General features: G+C 44.5%; 1 protein-coding gene across 1 annotated transcript in view; it reads left to right on the forward strand.

The window, feature by feature from the left end:
* Window positions 1–19,100, forward strand: part of PCSK5 (proprotein convertase subtilisin/kexin type 5) — an 810,488-nt gene that overhangs the window by 717,283 nt on the left and 74,105 nt on the right. The window contains exon 28 of the mRNA XM_073543784.1: window positions 14,287–14,370. Within this exon, the coding sequence (XP_073399885.1) occupies window positions 14,287–14,370 (84 nt within the window). The remainder of the gene's footprint in view (window positions 1–14,286; window positions 14,371–19,100) is intronic.

Below are 19,100 nucleotides of genomic sequence, written 5' to 3' on the forward strand. Positions count from 1 at the left end.
AGGTGGCGTCATGTATCATTCACCTATAAACATTATTCACCCCTTTGCATGGACGCCCAGGGCCACGTAACGGATCATCACCACCACATCCCTCTGAGACACCGGCCCGGTACCAATTAACCCCACTACCCTGGCTGGCCACCCACACTCCATGTCAGATTCATCTTGGACTGGGGAATTCACGATTTGACTTGATAACCCAGGCATGGTATGATAGAAAGAGCTACATGGACTAATGTGAAGTGTGGCCTGCTGCATCATTCACTTTTGGTGGGGGTGAGGGACACAAGGAAAGGGGTTCTTCTTGACCAGGAGCCAGCACTTGACGAATCAGTGCTTGCATTTTTTGAAACTTCAGAAGAGGAGGGCATATTTGCTGGAGTCTGTTTCGGCAATGCTCCGGCTTTAAAAGTGGTTAACCTACTCCAAGAAAAGGTAGCCTTCCAGGCATTCCGGAGCCAGACCATGACGCAGGCTCAACACCTCCTGCCTTAGCTGCTATTGTACTTTTGCCACTACCAGCAGATGCACCACCACCATCAGCACCAGCTGGCCCCCTCATGCCCACGTCCACAGCCTCTTCCACCAAACTTCAAAATGTTGCAGAACATGAACCCAAAATAACATCAAATATATGGTACTGTATCAGAAGCATACAGCTCTATACAGTCAAAGGATGATTGTCAATCTCCCTATATATACCATCAGTCACACAGTGATGCTCACAGGCTCAGTATAGATTAGACAAGAATATAAAAAGTAGAAAAAGTGTACAGTATCATCAGATAGCAGGTATATATAGTATAGTTTAAACATTCTAAATCTCTGTAGATATTTCAGGAGGCAGACACAGACGCTCTCAGGCTCAGTATGGATTACAACACAATATAATACAATGGGCAGTATGGTTGCAAAGCTGAACCTTAAAGGAATGTCCAGAAGGGCACCAACAGGAGTGGAGCCTGCGGCTTAATTCGACTCCACCCGGGAAACCTCAACCATGCCAGCTACAGAAAAGATTGATAGATTGCAAGCTTTGTTGATTCTGTGGGTGGTGGTGGATGTCCGTTTTTAGTTGTGCAAGCGATTTGTCAGCTTAATTCCGTTAACATACGAGACTCCGGCATGCCCCCGCGGTACGCGTCAAGCTTACTAGAGGGACACGCGAGGCTCTGGCACGCGAGATCGATCAATAACAGGTCTGTCATGCCCTTACATGTCCGGGGCTGCATGCGCGCTGCACTGAAAGGTCCAGCGTGTGTCGCTTACAGGTGCAGATAACCCGCTGAACCCCGTTAGCGATGGGGATCTGGGATTACAATTCTTCCCAGCGAACGAGGATTTCCCAGTAAGTGCAGGTCAACCGGAATTCCGGAATTAGGCCTAACCGGCATTCCAGAAAGATTGTGAAAAAATTAAGTGTCCAAACCACAGGTGGTGCAGCTTGCTTAACAGCTGGGCTCCTATGCTGAGTAGCACACAGTTCTTACATAAACAGGCGGCATAGCTTGGTTCACTGGTGGGCTCCTCTGCTGAGTAACAGACAGTGCTACAAGGCCCAAAAGGATTTTCTGGACAAGATGCGGTACAAAAATAATTAGAAACACACACGGTGTAGCTCCTTGACAGGTGTACTACACCGCTTACTACCACACACCGCTACTATGCCATGAAACAGTCTATTAACATTGAAAACCATTATTAATGTGAAAATGAAGTTACGCTTTTGGTGAACGAACCGTTCTCTAACGGAACCTCGAACAGCCGAATTTTAAGCAAAGTGTTCGAGTTTGACGAACGGCTCGACTCGAACACCGCTCATCTCTAATCAGGAGGCAGACTCAGACGTTCTCAGGCCCAGTATGGATTCGACAAGATTGTAGAAAGTTGAGAAAGGGTACAGTATCACCCTATAACAGGTATATATGTAGCATAGTTTACACATGAAAAACCTATGTCTATATATCAGGAGGCAGACTCAGACGGTCTCAGGCCCAGTATGGATTTGACGTGATTGTACAAAGTTGAGAAAGGGTACAGTATTACCGGATAACAGGTATATATAGCATAGTTTAAACATTAAAAACCTAGGTCTATATATCAGGAGGCAGACTCAGAGGGTCTCAGTCCCAGTATGGATTTGACGTGATTGTACAAAGTTGAGAAAGGGTACAGTATCACCGGATAACAGGTATATATAGCATAGTTTAAACATTAAAAACCTATGTCTATATATCAGGAGGCAGACTCAGATGGTCTCAGGCCCAGTATGGATTCGACGTGATTGTAGAAAGTTGAGAAAGGGTACAGATTCACTGGATAGCAAGTGTATATAGCATAGTTTAAACATTAAAAATCTGCGTGTATATTTCCAGAGTCCGACAAAGACACTCACAGCCTCAGTATGGATTAGACAAGAATCTAAAAAGTAGAAAAAGGGTTATGTATTCGAAGCGTACACCAGTATACACTGTTGGGGTATTTTTCAATCTTCATATATATTTCAGTCTCAGTAAGACAGTCCAGACTCTCCGCACGAGGAAACGAGATGGATACAAGTACAGACGGAAATTTTAGAATTACTAATCACGGTAGAAACTCCCGGGAGAATTCTCAGAGGCGATGCTGACCCTCAATTACTTTGTCTGTGGAGACAGCGAAAACAGTTATTGTGAAGAAAGGTTTGCTGTATCGCAGTACCGTGGAACCCATCACCGTTGCTCATCTCCATCAAATTGTGATCGAAGGGACAGATGTAGACATTGTCCTCACTGCCTATCATGATGTCAGGTAACTTTGGAGTGCAAAAGACACAAGCCACAGGCAGTAGGCGATTCTATTGGATTGGCATGAGAGGACACATTTAAAAATGTGGGCAGGAATGTCACACGTCTGTGAGTCGGAAAACCGTGAAAGCTGATGATAAACCACCACTGCATCTCATTGTGAGTCAACGTCCATAACAAATGGAAGCCATTGATCATCTGAAGATAGAGCCCAGCAGGACAGGGCATAGCTACGTCTTAACCATCATCTATCATTTCACCATATTTGTATTGGCAGTCCCAGTGAAGTATTTAACAGGCCAGACTGCACAGTGGTGGAGTAGGGAGAGGTAAGTATTGCAAGTGCTGGTGCCCTGAGCAAGCAGGGGGGCCCACTCGTGGGCGGCGGTACTGGCACAGGGCCCCTCATAGTACACCGGTGTGTCTGACGGCGGGTGTGCACCCCCACCGTCAGAGACACTTGATTCTACTATGAGGGACCTTGTGCCAGTGCTGTTGCCAAAGAGTGTGCCCACCCACCTGTCCAGGGCAACGGCACTCGCAGGGGTGCGTGCACCAGGTGGTGACCCTGGCCCTGTGGGGGGAGGCAGCCCAGTTAGGGCGGTGGAAAAAAATAGCATATGTTGATGTTGGACATTCAGCAGCTGCAAATTGAGTAATTGGAGAAGTCTACGGAAGAGGAGGACAAAAGCAAGCCATTTTTCTGGCAACCTACGTGTCAGCAAGGGAGGGTGGGACAAAATCCTTTGAGACCCATGCATGGTTCATTTTAATGAAGGTTAGATCATCAACATTTTGGGTCAACAGACGGGTCCTTTTTTCTGTCAGGATTGATCCAGCAGCACTGAAGACTCGTTCAGATAACACACTAGCAGCAAGGCAAGCGAGCTCCTGTAAGGCATATTGTGCCAATTCAGGCCAGGTGTCAAGTTTACTGGCCCAATTGTCAAAGGGGAATGACCGGTGAGGGAGAACATCGATATGGGAGGAGAAGTAGTTTGTTACCATAGTTGACAACTGCGGTCTCCTGTCACTTTCGATCGATGCAGTATTACCAGTCGTGTGAGCGGTACTTGAAAAATCAGTCCACAACATGGTCATGAAACCCCTGTGTCCAACGCCACTTCAGCTGTGTGCACCACAAACACCTCTTCCATGTTGCCCCCTACGGCTCGTTGGAAAAACATCACCGCCGCTGTGTGCTGGGAATGCCTCAAACAAACGGTTTAGCAGAGTTGCTTGTTTGTGAGCCAATATTAGCTCTAGGTTCTCCTGTGGCATGATGTTTTGGAATTTGCCTTTATAGCGTGGATCCAGAATGCTGGCCAACCAGTAGTCGTCATCGTTCATCATTTTGGCAATGCGGGGGTCCCTTTTTAGGATCTGCAAGGCATAATCAGACATGTGGGCCAATGTTCCAGGTGTCAATGAAGCTCTGCTAGTGCTGGGTGGAGGAGCACTTTCTGGCAAATCAACATCCCTCCAGTCACGCACAAACCCTGTACCTGACCTTGCCACGCCAACATTTTTTCTTGCTCCCTGAGAAGCATCCTCCTCCCCGAAATAATCATCCTCCTCCTCCTCTTCCTCTTCTTCCTCCACCTCGTCCACGAGACTTCCCTGAGCAGGCAATGGCTGACTGTCATCAAGGCTTCCCTCCTCCTCCTCGGCTGCAGACGCCTGCTCCTTAATGTGCGTCAAAGTTTGCATGAGCAGACGCATAAGTGGGATGTTCCTGCTTATGATGGCGTCGTCTGCGCTTACCAGCCATGTGCATTCCTCAAAACACTGAAGGACTTTACAGAGGTCTTTCCGCTTTGACCACTGCACACCAGACAACTCCATGTCTGCCTGCAAACTGCCTGCCCGTGTATCCTCCCACAAATGAATTACAGCCTGCCTCTGTTCGCACAGCCTCTGAACCATGTGCAGGGTGGAGTTCTACCTTGTTGCAATGTCGATAATTAGGCGGTGCTTGGGAAGGTGGAGCAATCGCTGCAGCTTCTGCATACGACTGGAGTGTACGGGCAACCGGCGGATGTGCGAGCACAGTCTTCGCACCTTATGGAGCAGGGGTTTTAACTCCGTATAATTATTGAGGAAGCACTGCACCACCAGGTTCAAGGTGTGAGCCAAGCAAGGTATGTGTCTGAGTTTTGAAAGGGCTATGGCTGCCACAAAATTCCGGCCGTTATCACTAACTACCTTGCCTGCCTCAAGATGTAGACTGCCCAGCCATGACTCAGTTTGTCGCTGCAAGTAGTCGGCCAGTAGCTCCACGGTGTGTCTGTTGTTGCCCAACACATCATCTTCAACACAGCCTGCTGACGCTTACCACTAGCTGTTCGATAGTGGGACAACTCGTGTGCAACACTGGCAGCTGCGCATGGAGTGCTCGTGCGACTGCGCTCTGTGGACGAGCTTTCGCTTCTGGAGGAGGAGGAGGGTCGAACGCCTACAGCCAACTGTTTCCTATACCGTGGGCTAGGCAGCACTGTCCCACCACTGCTGTCCCCTGTGGACCCTGCATCCACCACATTAACCCAGTTCACAGTGATGGACACGTAACAGCCCTGGCCATGCCTACTGGACCATGCATCTGTTGTGAGGTGCACCTTTCCACTCACTGATTGCTTGAGTGCATGGACAATGCGGTCTTTCACATGCACGTGGAGGGCTGGGATGGCTTTTCGCGAAAAGAAGTGCCGACTGGATATGTCATAGCGTGGTACTGCGTAGGTCATGAGCTCGTGGAAAGCTTTGCTTTCAACCAACCGGTAGGGCATCATCTCTAACGAGATTAGTTTGGCAATGTGGGCGTTCAAGGCCAGTGTACGCGGATGAGAGGATGAGTACTTTCTTGTCCTACTCAGAGTCTCTGGTAGGGTGAGCTGGACTTGAGAGCTGCATATGGTGGAACTAGCGGTAGACATGGCGGACCGAGAGAGGGTTGGTGATGGTGATGGTGTTAGTGGTGTTGCTGATGGCCTAGATTCAGTCTTTCGTAGCAATAACATTGTGACTCCATGACTGCTTTGCCCTTGCGACGACACCTCGACATTTGCTGCTGGTGGTGTGCTAACTGGTGGGCTTACAGTGGGGGAAGCGATGTAGCATTGCTGACTACCTTCATTCGGAGCAGGTGCACATGTGGTGCGTGAGGTTTGGTAGTCCGTCCACGCTTGCAAGTGCATGGTGGTTAAATGTCTAAGCATGCAACTGGTATTCAAATTTCTCAGATTTTTCCCTCTGCTAAAGGTCTTTGCACACTTCTTACAGATAACCTTTGCCTGATCATTAGGATTTTGTTCAAAAAAGTGCCACACTGCACTCTTCCTACTATGGAAGACATTTTGAGACCTTGCACGCTGTTCTAATTTGACCGTCTGGCCAAGCTGTCCTGCAACTCATTTGGTTTTTGTAACACGTTTTTGGACTGCTACGGTCATACCAGATAACAGCTGTTGCGATGTCGTTGCCTGCTGCGGATCCTCCTCCTCCTCTTCTGAGCTATTGGCAGCGGCACCCTCTTCCCCCAATGGATGCCAATCTGGGTCAACAACTGGGTCATCCATCACCTCCTCTTCAATTTCATGTGCACCTTCCTCTGTGTCACCGTGTAAGGTGGTATAGTGTGCGGGAAGGGGCACCTGAGTTTCATCAGGGTCTGATTCTGCCTCAGTACACTGCGATGACAATATAGTGCTCTGAGTGAATGTACCAGCAGAAAAATCTAGCAGTGGCTGTGCATCAGTGCACTCCATGTCAGATTCATCTTGGACTGGGGAATTCACGATTTAACTTGCTAACCCAGGCATGGTATGTGAAAAGAGCTCCATGGAGTAATCGGTAGTGTGGCCTGCCACATCCTTCACTTTTGGTAGGGGTGAAGGACACAAGGAAAGGTGTTGCTCCTGACCAGGAGCCTCCACTGACAACTTAGTGCTTTTATTTTTTGAAACTTCAGAAGAGGAGGCGAGAGAGCTGGAGGCTGTGTCAGCAATGTAAGCCAAAACTTGTTCCTGAAGCTCCGGCTTTGAAAGTGGTTTACCTACTCCCAGTAAAGAGAGCTTTCGAGGCCTTGTGGAGCCAGACGATGACGCAGGCTCAACACCTCCTGCCTTAGGTACTATTGTGCTTTTGCCACTACCAACAGATGCAACACCACCACCACCACCATTGGGACCAGCTGGCAACCCCCGCCCACTTCCATATTCACTTTGGAGAATATTTGGATCTCACTAGAGATTTGAAGACGCAGAACTATTGTCTCAGGCCCAGGAGAGATTACACCTCAATGTAACAGGCTGAAATTGGATGGTGTATGACAAGGTGGAGGGTGTCTATAGGATTGGTGAGAATTTGAATCTCACTATAGATTTGAGGGTGCAGAACTATTGTCTCAGGCCCAGGAGAGATTACACCTCAATTTAACAGGCTGAAATTGGATGGTGTATGACAAAGCGGAGGGTGTCTATAGGATTGGTGAGAATTTGAATCTCACTATAGATTTGAAGACGCAGAACTATTGTCTCAGGCCCAGGAGAGATTACACCTCAATGTAACAGGCTGAAATTGGATGGTGTATGACAAGGTGGAGGGTGTCTATAGGATTGGTGAGAATTTGGATCTCACTAGAGATTTGAGGACGCTGACAATGATGCTCTCAGTCCAAGTATGGACGCAGGCAGCCTAATAAGAAGGACTGCTGCACACACAAAAGTGTGGAAAAATGAACCCTTGGTAACTGTGCAGAAATGAGGAATCAAAGTATTTTTGCTTTTAAAAAAGCAGTTTGCACAGCAGTGTGCAAACAGCAATGCAGCTATCAGGGAGCCTTATAAGGCAGCCTAATAACCAACAGAGCTGATGCACAAAAATAGAGCCTCCCCTGTCACTGCACGCAAAGTGTTGTGTTGTAAGTGGAAATCGCTAACAGCAGAAGCAGTTTTTGGGTTCTTCTTCCCTGCCTAACGCTCTCCCTTATTCTGAATCAACAGCAGCAACCTCTCCCTAATGCTAAGATCGGCAGAAGTAAGATGGCGGTCGGCGTTCACGCCCTTTTATAGCCCCTGTGACGCCACACAAAGCCAGCCAATCACTTGCATGCCCTTCTCAAAGATGGTGGTGACCGATGCCTATGTCATCACGTTGCCCACAGTGTGCGTCCTCCATCATTGGCTGAAAAAGGGCGCTGGAAGCATCTTTTGAAACGCGACTTTGGCGCTCTGGTCGCCGACCTCGTGGCCGACCTCACACTATGGTCGGGTTTCGTTTCATGAAACCCGACTTCAGCGAAAGTCGCCGACTTTTGAATATGACCGACCCGTTTCGCTCAACTCTAATGGTGACAAATACAATAAAAATAAATCCCTTGTGTGCAGTCAAATCTTATAATAACTCAAATATTGCTATTAAAATATCTATAACTGAGCCCTACAAATCCTTAAAGGGGGTTTTCAGGTATAAAAACATGATGGTTTTTTTCCAGAAACACTGTCTTGATCCATATTCAGTTATAGGAAAGTGATTTTTGCAATACAATTCCAAGTCATGGCAAAGTTGCAAAAACGTGCCTCTGATACAGAGGTGGGAACTTATGTGACTCATAAATCACTGGAAATACAAATGTATATGACAGCCACTTAACTTAACCTATGGGCAGCACGGTGGCTCAGTGCATAGCGCTGGAGTCCTGGGCTCGAATCCCACCAAGGACAAAATCTGCAAGGAGTCTGTATGTTCTCCCCCTGTTTGCGTGTGTTTCCTCTGGGTTCTCTGGAATATGTTAGCGCTATATAAAAAATAAAGATTATTATTACTTAACAGGTAAAGCTGCAACACACTTAATACTATCATCAATTCCAGGCTCAAGTATTCAAATCATGCCATTAATTATTTTTATTTTATTTTTTCTTGCATATTGATAAATCTTCACAATGAAACAAATTCGATTTCTCACACGAACAATAAAAACCTGAAGCCAAATACACAAGATTTTCGGTGCCTTATCTTTTGTTTTACATGTTCTTGTGCTGCCATCTAGTGTCCAGACGAGTAATTGCACTGACAGTTTTTGGGTTTGTGCACACGTTGCATATTGCTGTGCGGAATTTTCCCCACGGAATCTGCATCTTTTGGCAGAATCCGCAGGTCAAAATCCGCGCATTTTTTATGCAGATTTATAGCAGATTTTGTGCGCGTTTGACATGCATTTATACACCTGCAGATTCCTATAATGGAATGAGTGTAAAAACGCTGCGGAATCCGCACAAAAAATTGACATGCTGTGGGAAAAAAACGCTGATTTTTCTGTAGCATGTAGGCAGCGGGTTTTTTTCCCCATAGAATAACATTGTACTGTAAATCACTTGCGGATCTGCAGTCTATGAAATGAATGAGGTGTAGCAGTCCACAGGTACAGGATTGGATTCACCCCTAATTGAGGCACAGGAGCCTTAGGCTATGTTCCCATGATGATTATTGCTGAGTTTTTGATGTTGCCGGATTTCTGCACGCATTAAGTAAATTAGGTTACTTGTGTTTTTATTGCATTTTTGAGTACTTTTTTTTATATATTTTTGACGTTGCCTTTTTTGTCTTTATGTCATATATTAAACAAAGCTGATTTGTTTTCGATGTTTCCTGGTATTTGGCTTTGACATAAACGTATTGCTATAGTCAGTCATGTACGTTTTTGATGTGTCTCCGCTGCGGCAAAATCAGCACATAAAAAAGAAGCAACATGACAATTTCCCTTGTGAGTATGCTGAGTTTTGTTTGCATTAGATGTGGAAAATCCACAGAGAAAAATGCACAAGAGTTTTTAGTGCGTTTCTGTGGCAGAAATGCATGAAAACTGCATGTAATCCGCATGTGACTATCAATTTGTCAAAGTCAAATGCCAGGAAATATCAAAACCAAACCAGCTTTGGTTAAAGCATGGCAAAGAAGAGACAAAAAATGCAGCACCATAAACGCAATACAAAATGCATGAAAAAAAAACCCACTCAGAAATGCAAAGAAAAAAGGCAAGTAACCTAATTTAACTAATAGGTGCAGAAATGCTGGAACACCAAGGCTATGTTCACATGTGGCATTTTTGTGTGTTTTTGTCATGCTACAGTTATCGCTTGTGCATGCTGATAAAGTTTAGTGACTCAAAAAAAATAAATAAATCATATTCTATTTCATTAGGTTTTGCACAAAAAAATGAGCAAAACCTGATACATGCGTTTCATCAGCGTTTTTTTGAGCATTTTTTCTACCACTCATTATTTTCAATGGGTGAAAAATGCTGAATGAAGTGACATGCTGTATTTTGCAAAAACCAAGCAAAGCACAAAATACCGAGGGCAAGAAAAAACAATGTGTGTGCCTGAGATTATTAGAATGTGATGGACTTTGCTGGTACTGTAAAACGCAGCTGAAAATTTGCATTAAAAAAAGCATTAAAAAAACATCTAAAATACCACGTGTGAACGTACAGTACCCTAAGGCTATACTCACACAATGAGTTTTTGTTGAGTTTTTTTACACTGCCTATTTTTGAAAAATGCAAGTAAACTGTTTTACTTAATTGGCGCAGAAAATCTGCAACATCAAAAACTTACCAAAAGCTCATTGTGGGAACAAAGCCTGACTATATTCCCATGATGAGCTTTTGATAAGTTTTTGATGTTGCAGATTTTCTGTGCCAAGTAAGTTAAACAGTTTACTTGCATTTTTCAAAAATAGGCAGCATAAAAAAACTCACAAAAAACTAATTGTGTGAACCGTCCTGTGCGTAGAATTAGGATGGAGCAGTAATATTAGTGTTAAGGATTAATCTAATCCTGTCACTGTGGACTGCTACACCTCTTTCATTTCAAACACTACAATGTCTAAGTAATAAGACTGCTTTTATGCTGCCACCAATAATAACGTCACCATGGACACAGCTAGTTCTTCCGTGATACTGTAAGGAGGCAGACCGGGCCGCGGGTACCTGTTCTGTGCCTGGTCCAGAACTGTTGGGGCTGTCTCCTCTGTTCTCCGGGAGGAAGGCATAAGGGACCGGACAAACCTTTGCACCCGGTAGTAGGGTGTGTGGCTAAACTGCAGCAGCCACAGCGTGTGCAGAAACAGTCAGTCTTGGCGGGAATAGGTAGGGAGAGAAGCGCGCAACAGGGAGAGACGAGTGTTCCGTCACTGGAGTACTGCTACCACGCAGGCCCGCGTCTGCGTATCTCCGCTGTTGTTAGCGCAGACAGGAGAGAGAGACATGCAGCGTGTCCGGTGGTGCGAGTCCGTGAGTACAGCGCAAGTGCCACCTAAGAGAGACCGGGTGCGGGACCGACGTTTGCGTCCTGACTTGCCAATATACATTTGCCGGGCTACATGGGACCCGGATAGTGTTGTGGCCTGCCCAATCTTGGCCGCATCAATTAATAAGAGACTAGGGGCTCAGCAGAAGGTACCAGAGACCGACTGCTGCCGCCAGAAGACGGATCATCGTTGCCCACAGGACCTCATCAGACAAGCACTGCACCAGCCTGTTGTTGGTGTCATCGTCCATTCAGCAACACCCACGGCCAGAGGAACGACCGACTGGATAAGTTAACTTAAATGAACTGCCATTACTGTAACAATTGTTTTTCCACACTGCATATCCTTTGTTTTTTTTAACCTTGCACTCTACCATTCAACTGCTTATTTCCCCATTTAACCATTTACATCCCTGCGTGGAGTATCCCCCGTTAAACTAAAGTTGTTAACTCTTGCTCTGCCTTCTGTCTGTCACTGCATCCAACAACCTGCTCACAATACGTTCATGCCTGGCGGAGGCAGTGGGAAGTCTTTGCTTTCTATCCTGGTGTAATGACCTTTTTTATTCTTCTTACATAGGTTAAAAAAAGACCTAGGTCCATAAAGTTCAACCTTTCTCCACCAATTGTACATTTCGTCACTAATTTAACTATAACCCACAATGTTATGTGTATCAAGGAAATCGTCCAGTCCTTTTTCTGTCTGCCATTACTACCTCTTGTGGCCGGGCATTCCACATTGTGACTGCTCTAACTGTAAAGAACCCTTTTCTATTTAGCTTTTGGAATTGCCTTTCTTCCACCCGTAATGAGTGCCCCCTAGTCCTCAGTATGGTATTTGAAAGGAATAAGTCATGTGCCAGTACCTTGTACTTATCACATACATACAGTACTTATACATATAAATGTGATCCCATCAGAGGCATCTTTTTTCTAAACAAACCCAACTTTTCCAACCTCTCATCATATTGGAGGCCTTCCATCCCTTGTAATAATCTAGTTACCCATCTTTAAACTGACTCTAACTTCTGAATATCCTTTTTAAAATGTGGAGTCCAAAACTGGATCCCATGTTCTAGATGTGGCCTTACCAAGGATTTATAAAGGGGTAATAATACGTTGGGATCGCAGGATTTTATCTCTCTTTTTATACATCCTAAAATCTTGTTCGCTTTTTGGCTGCTGCTTGACATTGAACACTGCTGCTCAGCTTACTTGTAACCAGAATACCTAAGTCCTTCTCCTGTTCTATAGTCCCGAGTATACTCCCATTTAATGTATATGTAGCAATAGGATTATGCCGGCCTTGGTGCATTACTTTACATTTTTCTACATTAAATCTAATTTGCCAAGTGTTTGCCCATTCAGTAATCTTATCCAGATCGTTTTGTAATATTGTAATGTCAAGTTCAGATTTTAATATCCTACATAGTTTGGTGTTGTCAGCAAAGACTGACACTTTCCTCTCTATCCCATCCACAAGGTCATTAATAAAGAGGTTATAAATAATTGGTCCTAGCACAGATCTCTGCGGTCCTCACTGCTGACTATATCCCATTTAAAGAAGGTACCATTTATGACGACTCTTTGTTTCCTATCATTTAGCCAATTCCTTACCCATCTGCATATAGTTTCTCCCAGTCTCTGCTTCTGTAACTTCAATATAAGACTGTTATGTGGTACAGTATCAAATGCCTTTGTAAAGTCGAGATAAATTGCATCAGCTGCATTTCCTACATCCAGATTTGCACTTACCTCCTCATAGAAACCCAACATGTTAGTTAGTCATGACTTATTCTTCATGAATCTGTGCTGGTTATTATATTATTATCTACAATATATTTCTGCTGGTCATCTCTTATAATGCCCTAAAAAAAATTGCACACTACTGATGTCATGCTTACTGGATGGTAGTTGCCTGGATTCACTTTCTTACCTTTCTTAAATATTGGTACCACGTGAGCCATCCTCCAATCCTGTGGCACCACCCCTGTTACAAGAGAATCTAAGATTATGAGATATAGTGGTCTGTCAATTATTGAGCTTAATTACCTCAGTATCTGTGGATTAATGCCATCTGGTCGGGGGATTTGTCAATGTTTAAATTGCTCAGACACACTTCTTTTTGTGTCAAACTAGTTTTATCAGGCTGTGAACTTTGATTTTTGCCTTGTTGAATGATCCCTGTAACATACAGTTCATGGGTGAACATGGAAGAAAAGTACCTGTCTAATATCTCAGCCTTTTGTTTGTCCTCTATAATTATTTTGTTACTATCATCTTTTAAAGGGCCGATACCATCTGTTTTTTTCTTTTTGCCATTAATATATTCATAAAAAATTTTGAGATTTATTTTAATGTCATTGGCGATTTGTTTCTCTGTAGATAACTTTGCTTGATTTCTTTTTTACATTTCTTATTTAGATCTTTAATAATAATAATAATAATAATAATAAATTTTATTTTTATAGCGCCGACATATTCCGCAGCACTTTACATTGCAGAGGGGATCTTTATACTCCTGAAATGCTTTTTCAGTATTCTCGGCTTTCAAGATTTTGAATGCCCTTTGTATTTGTCTTATTACACTTTGTACTGTCTTATTCTTATATAATGGTTTCTTTTTATTCCTTGACATTTTATTACCAGATGGTATAAGTTTTCTGAAGGATTCTAGTAGTATTTCCTTAAAAATCTCCCATTTTCAGCAGTGCAAAAATTTTCAAAGATATTAATGAATATTCAAAAAATTGTGATAAGGAACGCTAATCATTCTGTATTAGGGCTCATGCAGACGACCATATTTTAGGTCCGAGTGCGATCTGACAAAGCATTGGATTTCACTCTGACCAATCTTATTCTATAGGGCTGTGCACATCTCCGAGAGAGGAAAAAAAATTGCAGGTTGCACAATTTGCATCCAATATTTGGATCACAATTGGCCATGCAAGTCAATGGGTCTGTGGGAAAAAACAGACCTATTTTCACGGACTGACAGAATGAAGAAAATGGAAACTTTTTTTCTTTCTTCTTCTCATTTGAGAAAACTGATCACAGTTTGATCAAAATCTTTCATAATCGATCTGATTCTCTTGGATGACTGCAAATACGGTAGTGTGACTCTAGCCTTAGTGAGATCCATATTAATTACTCTATATAACATATATATAATTAATATATATTATTTTTTACAGAATATAATAGAGACTATGAGCCCTGTGATGACAGTTGTCAGACCTGCAATACATCATCTATTACCTGCACTTCATGTCGTCCAGGTAAGGTCTTACAGAATCTTAAAGAATTCCTAGAAATTTTCTTATATATATAATTTTTAGGGTTTCTACACACTGCTTTCCACAAAAAGACCCCAAAAAAGTATACCCCGCATGTTAAACTTTTTTTATTGTACAGCTTTACATGGAATAGTAGTCAACTGAATTTCATACAGTTGAAAAAAAGGTTTACCGATATATTGAGGCCAAAAGGACACCTTTGTTCTTTATTAGACACATGTTAATTCAGGGTGAATTCAGTTTTTAGTTACAGCAGGGTTTTTCTCATTTTGTCTTTTGTAGGTTTTGTATGCTTTATGGCCAATGTGAACATGCGTTTATATGCTGCATGTATACCAACTCAAACCAAGCTTAATTTTTGTGTTTTTTTCTTTGTATTTTTGCATTATGTGCAAGCTGGGGTGTGGCCTCCCTCTCCTGAGCTGGAAATTGTATTTAAAGGCTTCCCCTGACTGGTGTCCACTAGTTGGGACCCGGTCCTTTTGTCTGCCTTTACTCACACACTGACGTCAACTTTGACACATAAGGTTTTTAATATTAGACAGTGCAGGACTGCCCCGACCACAGAGTCACCTTGTCGATGGTGGGCTGGCTTTTATGCTATATTAGAGGTGGGCCCGATGCTATCGCATCGGAAGGGCAGTGCATGTGTGTGGGGTGTGTGTCCTGCCGCTGCCACCCCACCCACCTCTGTGCAGTCACAGCCGGCAGGAAAGATGGTGGTTTGCGGCCTGTGCGGCGCCACCAGAGGGCGTCCGCACCCCAACTCCAGCACAGGCAGCAAGCCTCAGTTTTTCCTGTCGGCTGTGACTGCACAGAGGTGGGTGGGCAGGCAGCCACAGAGCCCCCCACAGCCACAGTGACCCCCCTCACAGCCACAGTGACCTCCCTCACAGCCACAGTGACCCAGTCACAGCCACAGTGCCCCCGTCACAGCCACAGTTCCCCAATTGCACCATATGTCCCAATGCCACCATAATAGCCACATAAACCTTATCATAGTTAAAGAGTCTATATTGCTGGGAACCTCCAGAGCCATCACAGCCTCAAAGCTCACATCAGAATAAGAGCCACTACAATAGTCTCTGGCCCCCCATCTTCGTGCAATCACAGCCAGCAGGAAAGATGGTGGTTTGCGGCCTGTGCTGGAAACGGGGTGCGGCGCCACCAGAGGGCGCCCGCACTCCATCTCCAGCACAGGCCGCAAGCCGCAGTCTTTCCTGCCGGCTGTGACTGCATGGAGGTGGTGGGCAGGCAGCAGAGGGAGCCGGCGCGTGTAGTCAGGCAGCAGTGGGTCCTGGCGGGGCTCTGGCGGCGGGTCCAGCGGCGGTGGGGGGGTCTGGCATGGGTGTCCCGGTGGTGTCCCGCTGGTGGTACTGCGGAAGGGCCTGGTACCACCAGCAGGTGCCATATTGGAATACCCATCTCTTGGGTATTCCAATATGGCGGTTGGCGTACTTTTGGTGCACCGCGGTGGATTTTGGTATTCGAGGACATCCAGATGGAAGTGGATGACGGACAATTTAAGGCAATTATATAGTACTAGATGTGTGCCCGATGCTATTGCATCGGGAGGGCAGTAACATCACGATGGGGGCAGCTTTGTGGTGCTGGAGGTGGCGGCCCACCCACTTCTGTGCAGTCACAACCGGCAGGAAAGACGGTGTTTTGCTGTCTGTGCTGGAGATGGTGTTCGGCGCCACCAGAGGGTGGCCGCACCCAATCTCCAGCAAAGGCCTCAAGCCGCGGTCTTTCCTGCTGGCTGTGACTGCACGAAGGTGGGTGGGCAGGCAGCAGCGGAATCCGGTGCGTGTAGTCAGGCAGTGGGTCCTGGCGGGGGTCCTGCGGCGGCATCCCTCTCATTTCTCCCCCCTCATTACACCCTCACATCATACCCCCTTCATTACACCCCTTTCACAGCCTCATGATCGCAGTGGCAGCCTGGATCCGAGCAGCGGCTGGGACCCAAGCAGCGGTCGGGATCCCAACATCGGTCGGGATCACAGCGGCAGCCTGGATCCGAGCGACAACTGTGATCCCAGTGGTGGCCTGGATCTGAGCGGCAGCTGGGATCCCAGCCTCGGTTGGTATCGCAGCGGTGTGCGGGATCGCAGCTGCATCCTGGATCCCAGCGGCGGTCGGGATCGCAGCTGCATCCTGGATCCGAGTGGCATCACTCGGGTGTTCCAAAATGGCAGTCGGCGTACTTCCGTTGCAGCGCGGTGGATTGTGGGATTCGGGGACATTCAGATGGAAGTGGATGACGGACAATTTAAGGCAATTATGTATATAGAAGATTTCATCAAATACAGTATTACTAAGAACTCTGAATTATTTGGATGCACTTTTGCTTTTTATTTATTTAATTACAGCAGGGTTTTTCTCATTTTGTCTTTTGTAGGTTTTGTATGCTTTATGGCCAATGTGAACATGCGTTTATATGCTGCATGTATACCAACCAAACCAAGCTCAATTTTTGTGTTTTTTAATTTGAATTCAGTTTTAGCCTAATGTCAGCTGCCAGTAACAGAACTAATTTAGTTTAAAAGAGTTGTACAGGATTAGTTGTAAATAAGTAAAAATGTGAACATTAAAGGAAAAGCCTCTAGGGCAGACAACCTGGTTGTTATGGGATAATTCCTCCACAGAGCGTTCCGGACGAGCGTGATTAGGTAAGAAGATCCAGGTGACTAGCGTTCCCAAGGTAAAAACTGGGTAGATCGCCAAGGATGATGAAAAAATAATCTAAAATGCATTAAAACCACATAGCTGTATCCAGCTTTCCTCAGGTGTCACGGTAAAACTGCGGAGATCAGGAGAGACCAAAAAAATGTCCATGGGATATTGTTTTTTGGGATATCATTGGAACAGTGATATAGAGGGGTGGGTTTTCTGATACATTAAGTAGAGCACAGGGTAAACTTTTATACTAATGTTTTTGGAAAAAGTTAGCAGGTTTTTCTAATCCTTGAAAATTCCCCTCTGAGTCTTATTCTTGCTTCTTTTATTCTTATATTATACAATTACAAATTTTTACCAAATACCAAACTTTTACAGAGGAACAAAGAAACAATATTTGGAGGGAATTCATCAAGCACTCTGGCATTGAAAATTAGCACATTTTTGTCCTTTTTACGTCAGATGCTAATTTTTTATTAGTGAATGGAACTTAGGCTGTGTGCACACGTTGTGGATGGTGCTGCGGATTTTTCCGAGCGGACTTGTAAAAATCCACAGGTAAATCCGCAGGTCAAAAGACCTGTGTTTTACCTGCGGATTAGCCTGCAGTTTTCCCCTGCGGTTTGACACCTGAACAATGGAACAGAATTGACATGCTGCGGATTTTAAACCGCATCAAATCCGCACTGAAAAATCCGCAGCATGTGCACTGCATTTTTTGATTTCCATTGAATATAATGGTACTGTACAACGCAGCAAAATCTGCTGCGGATCCGCAGGGCAAAAAACGCTGTGGATCCGCAGCAGAATCCGCAATGTGTGCACATGGCCTTAGCAGGAGAAACATGGTCTGCAGCAGTCTGCCACAAAAGTGGAGTAACTTGTAGCAGAAATGTTCTGTACTCCAGTCCATAGCAGGAGTACAGTATATGACGCTGGCGCACGGGGAATAGAAGGATGCACCAAACTCATTAAAATGTGTCAGTCTCTTAAAGATTTCTTAGCTTCTTACTCCAACGGACTTTGGATCAATTGTGGCGTATGACAGATTGTACAAATGGCACTGGTGTTGCTTAGTCTGTACTGTCCTTAGTTTACGTTTGCTAAATTTAGATATATAGCAGGGACAGCAGGACACTTTCACTAACACAATATAGCTGCTATGGAAAGGTAGTATGTTGAACATTATAAACATATAGATTGCAGCGATCTCAGACTAGATAGATAGATATAAAGGAAAACCTGACTAGCACCTCCTAAGTGTGAGCAGGGGCAAGCTGCAATGGCTGCATTATATGTAAAAAGGAAACACTGCAGCACTCTGTATGAGCCAAGATGCATGTAAACACTGAAAATATTAAATCTAAACTATGTTACTACTCAGTAAGATGTACATACAAAAAATGAATGTTCTTGGCTCATAAATTGGCCAATTCATGTGTGCTCATCAACCACAGCAAGGTGACCTCCCTCTGATGGGTCCTACCCTACTGTTTATGCCATTCGTGGGCTAGGAGCCTACAGTTAAATGGATAGATACATGCATACAGTCATGGACGAAAGTGTTGGCACCCTTGAAATTGTTCCAGGAAATGATTGTAACTACATATGTTTTGTTATACAAAAGAACACCACAAAAAAACAGAGAAAAAAAGGCAAATTGGACAAAATTTCAAATAAAACCCCAAAATGGGTAGGACAAAATTGTTGGCACCCTCATCATAATATTTGGTTGCACACCCCTTGTAATAAATAACTGCAATCAATTGTTGTCTGTATCAACAAGCTTCTTACAACTCTGAACTATAATCTTGTACCACTCTTCTTTTACAAACTGCTCCACATCAATCATATTTGAAGGGTGCCTTCTCCCAATGCAATTTTAAGATCGCTTCACACAATTTTAAGGGTGCCAACACATTTGGCCATGATTGTATGTAAGGATAAGGTAAATCAGGCAACAGGATGACATTTTCTATTTTTTTTTTATTCACTAAAACACTTATGTCTTTTTTTGTTGTTTGCTGTAACAC

The sequence above is a fragment of the Dendrobates tinctorius genome, unplaced genomic scaffold (genome assembly GCF_039654945.1).
Source record: "Dendrobates tinctorius isolate UK_male_01 unplaced genomic scaffold, ASM3965494v1 ptg000134l, whole genome shotgun sequence".
Classification (NCBI taxonomy): domain Eukaryota; kingdom Metazoa; phylum Chordata; class Amphibia; order Anura; family Dendrobatidae; genus Dendrobates; species Dendrobates tinctorius.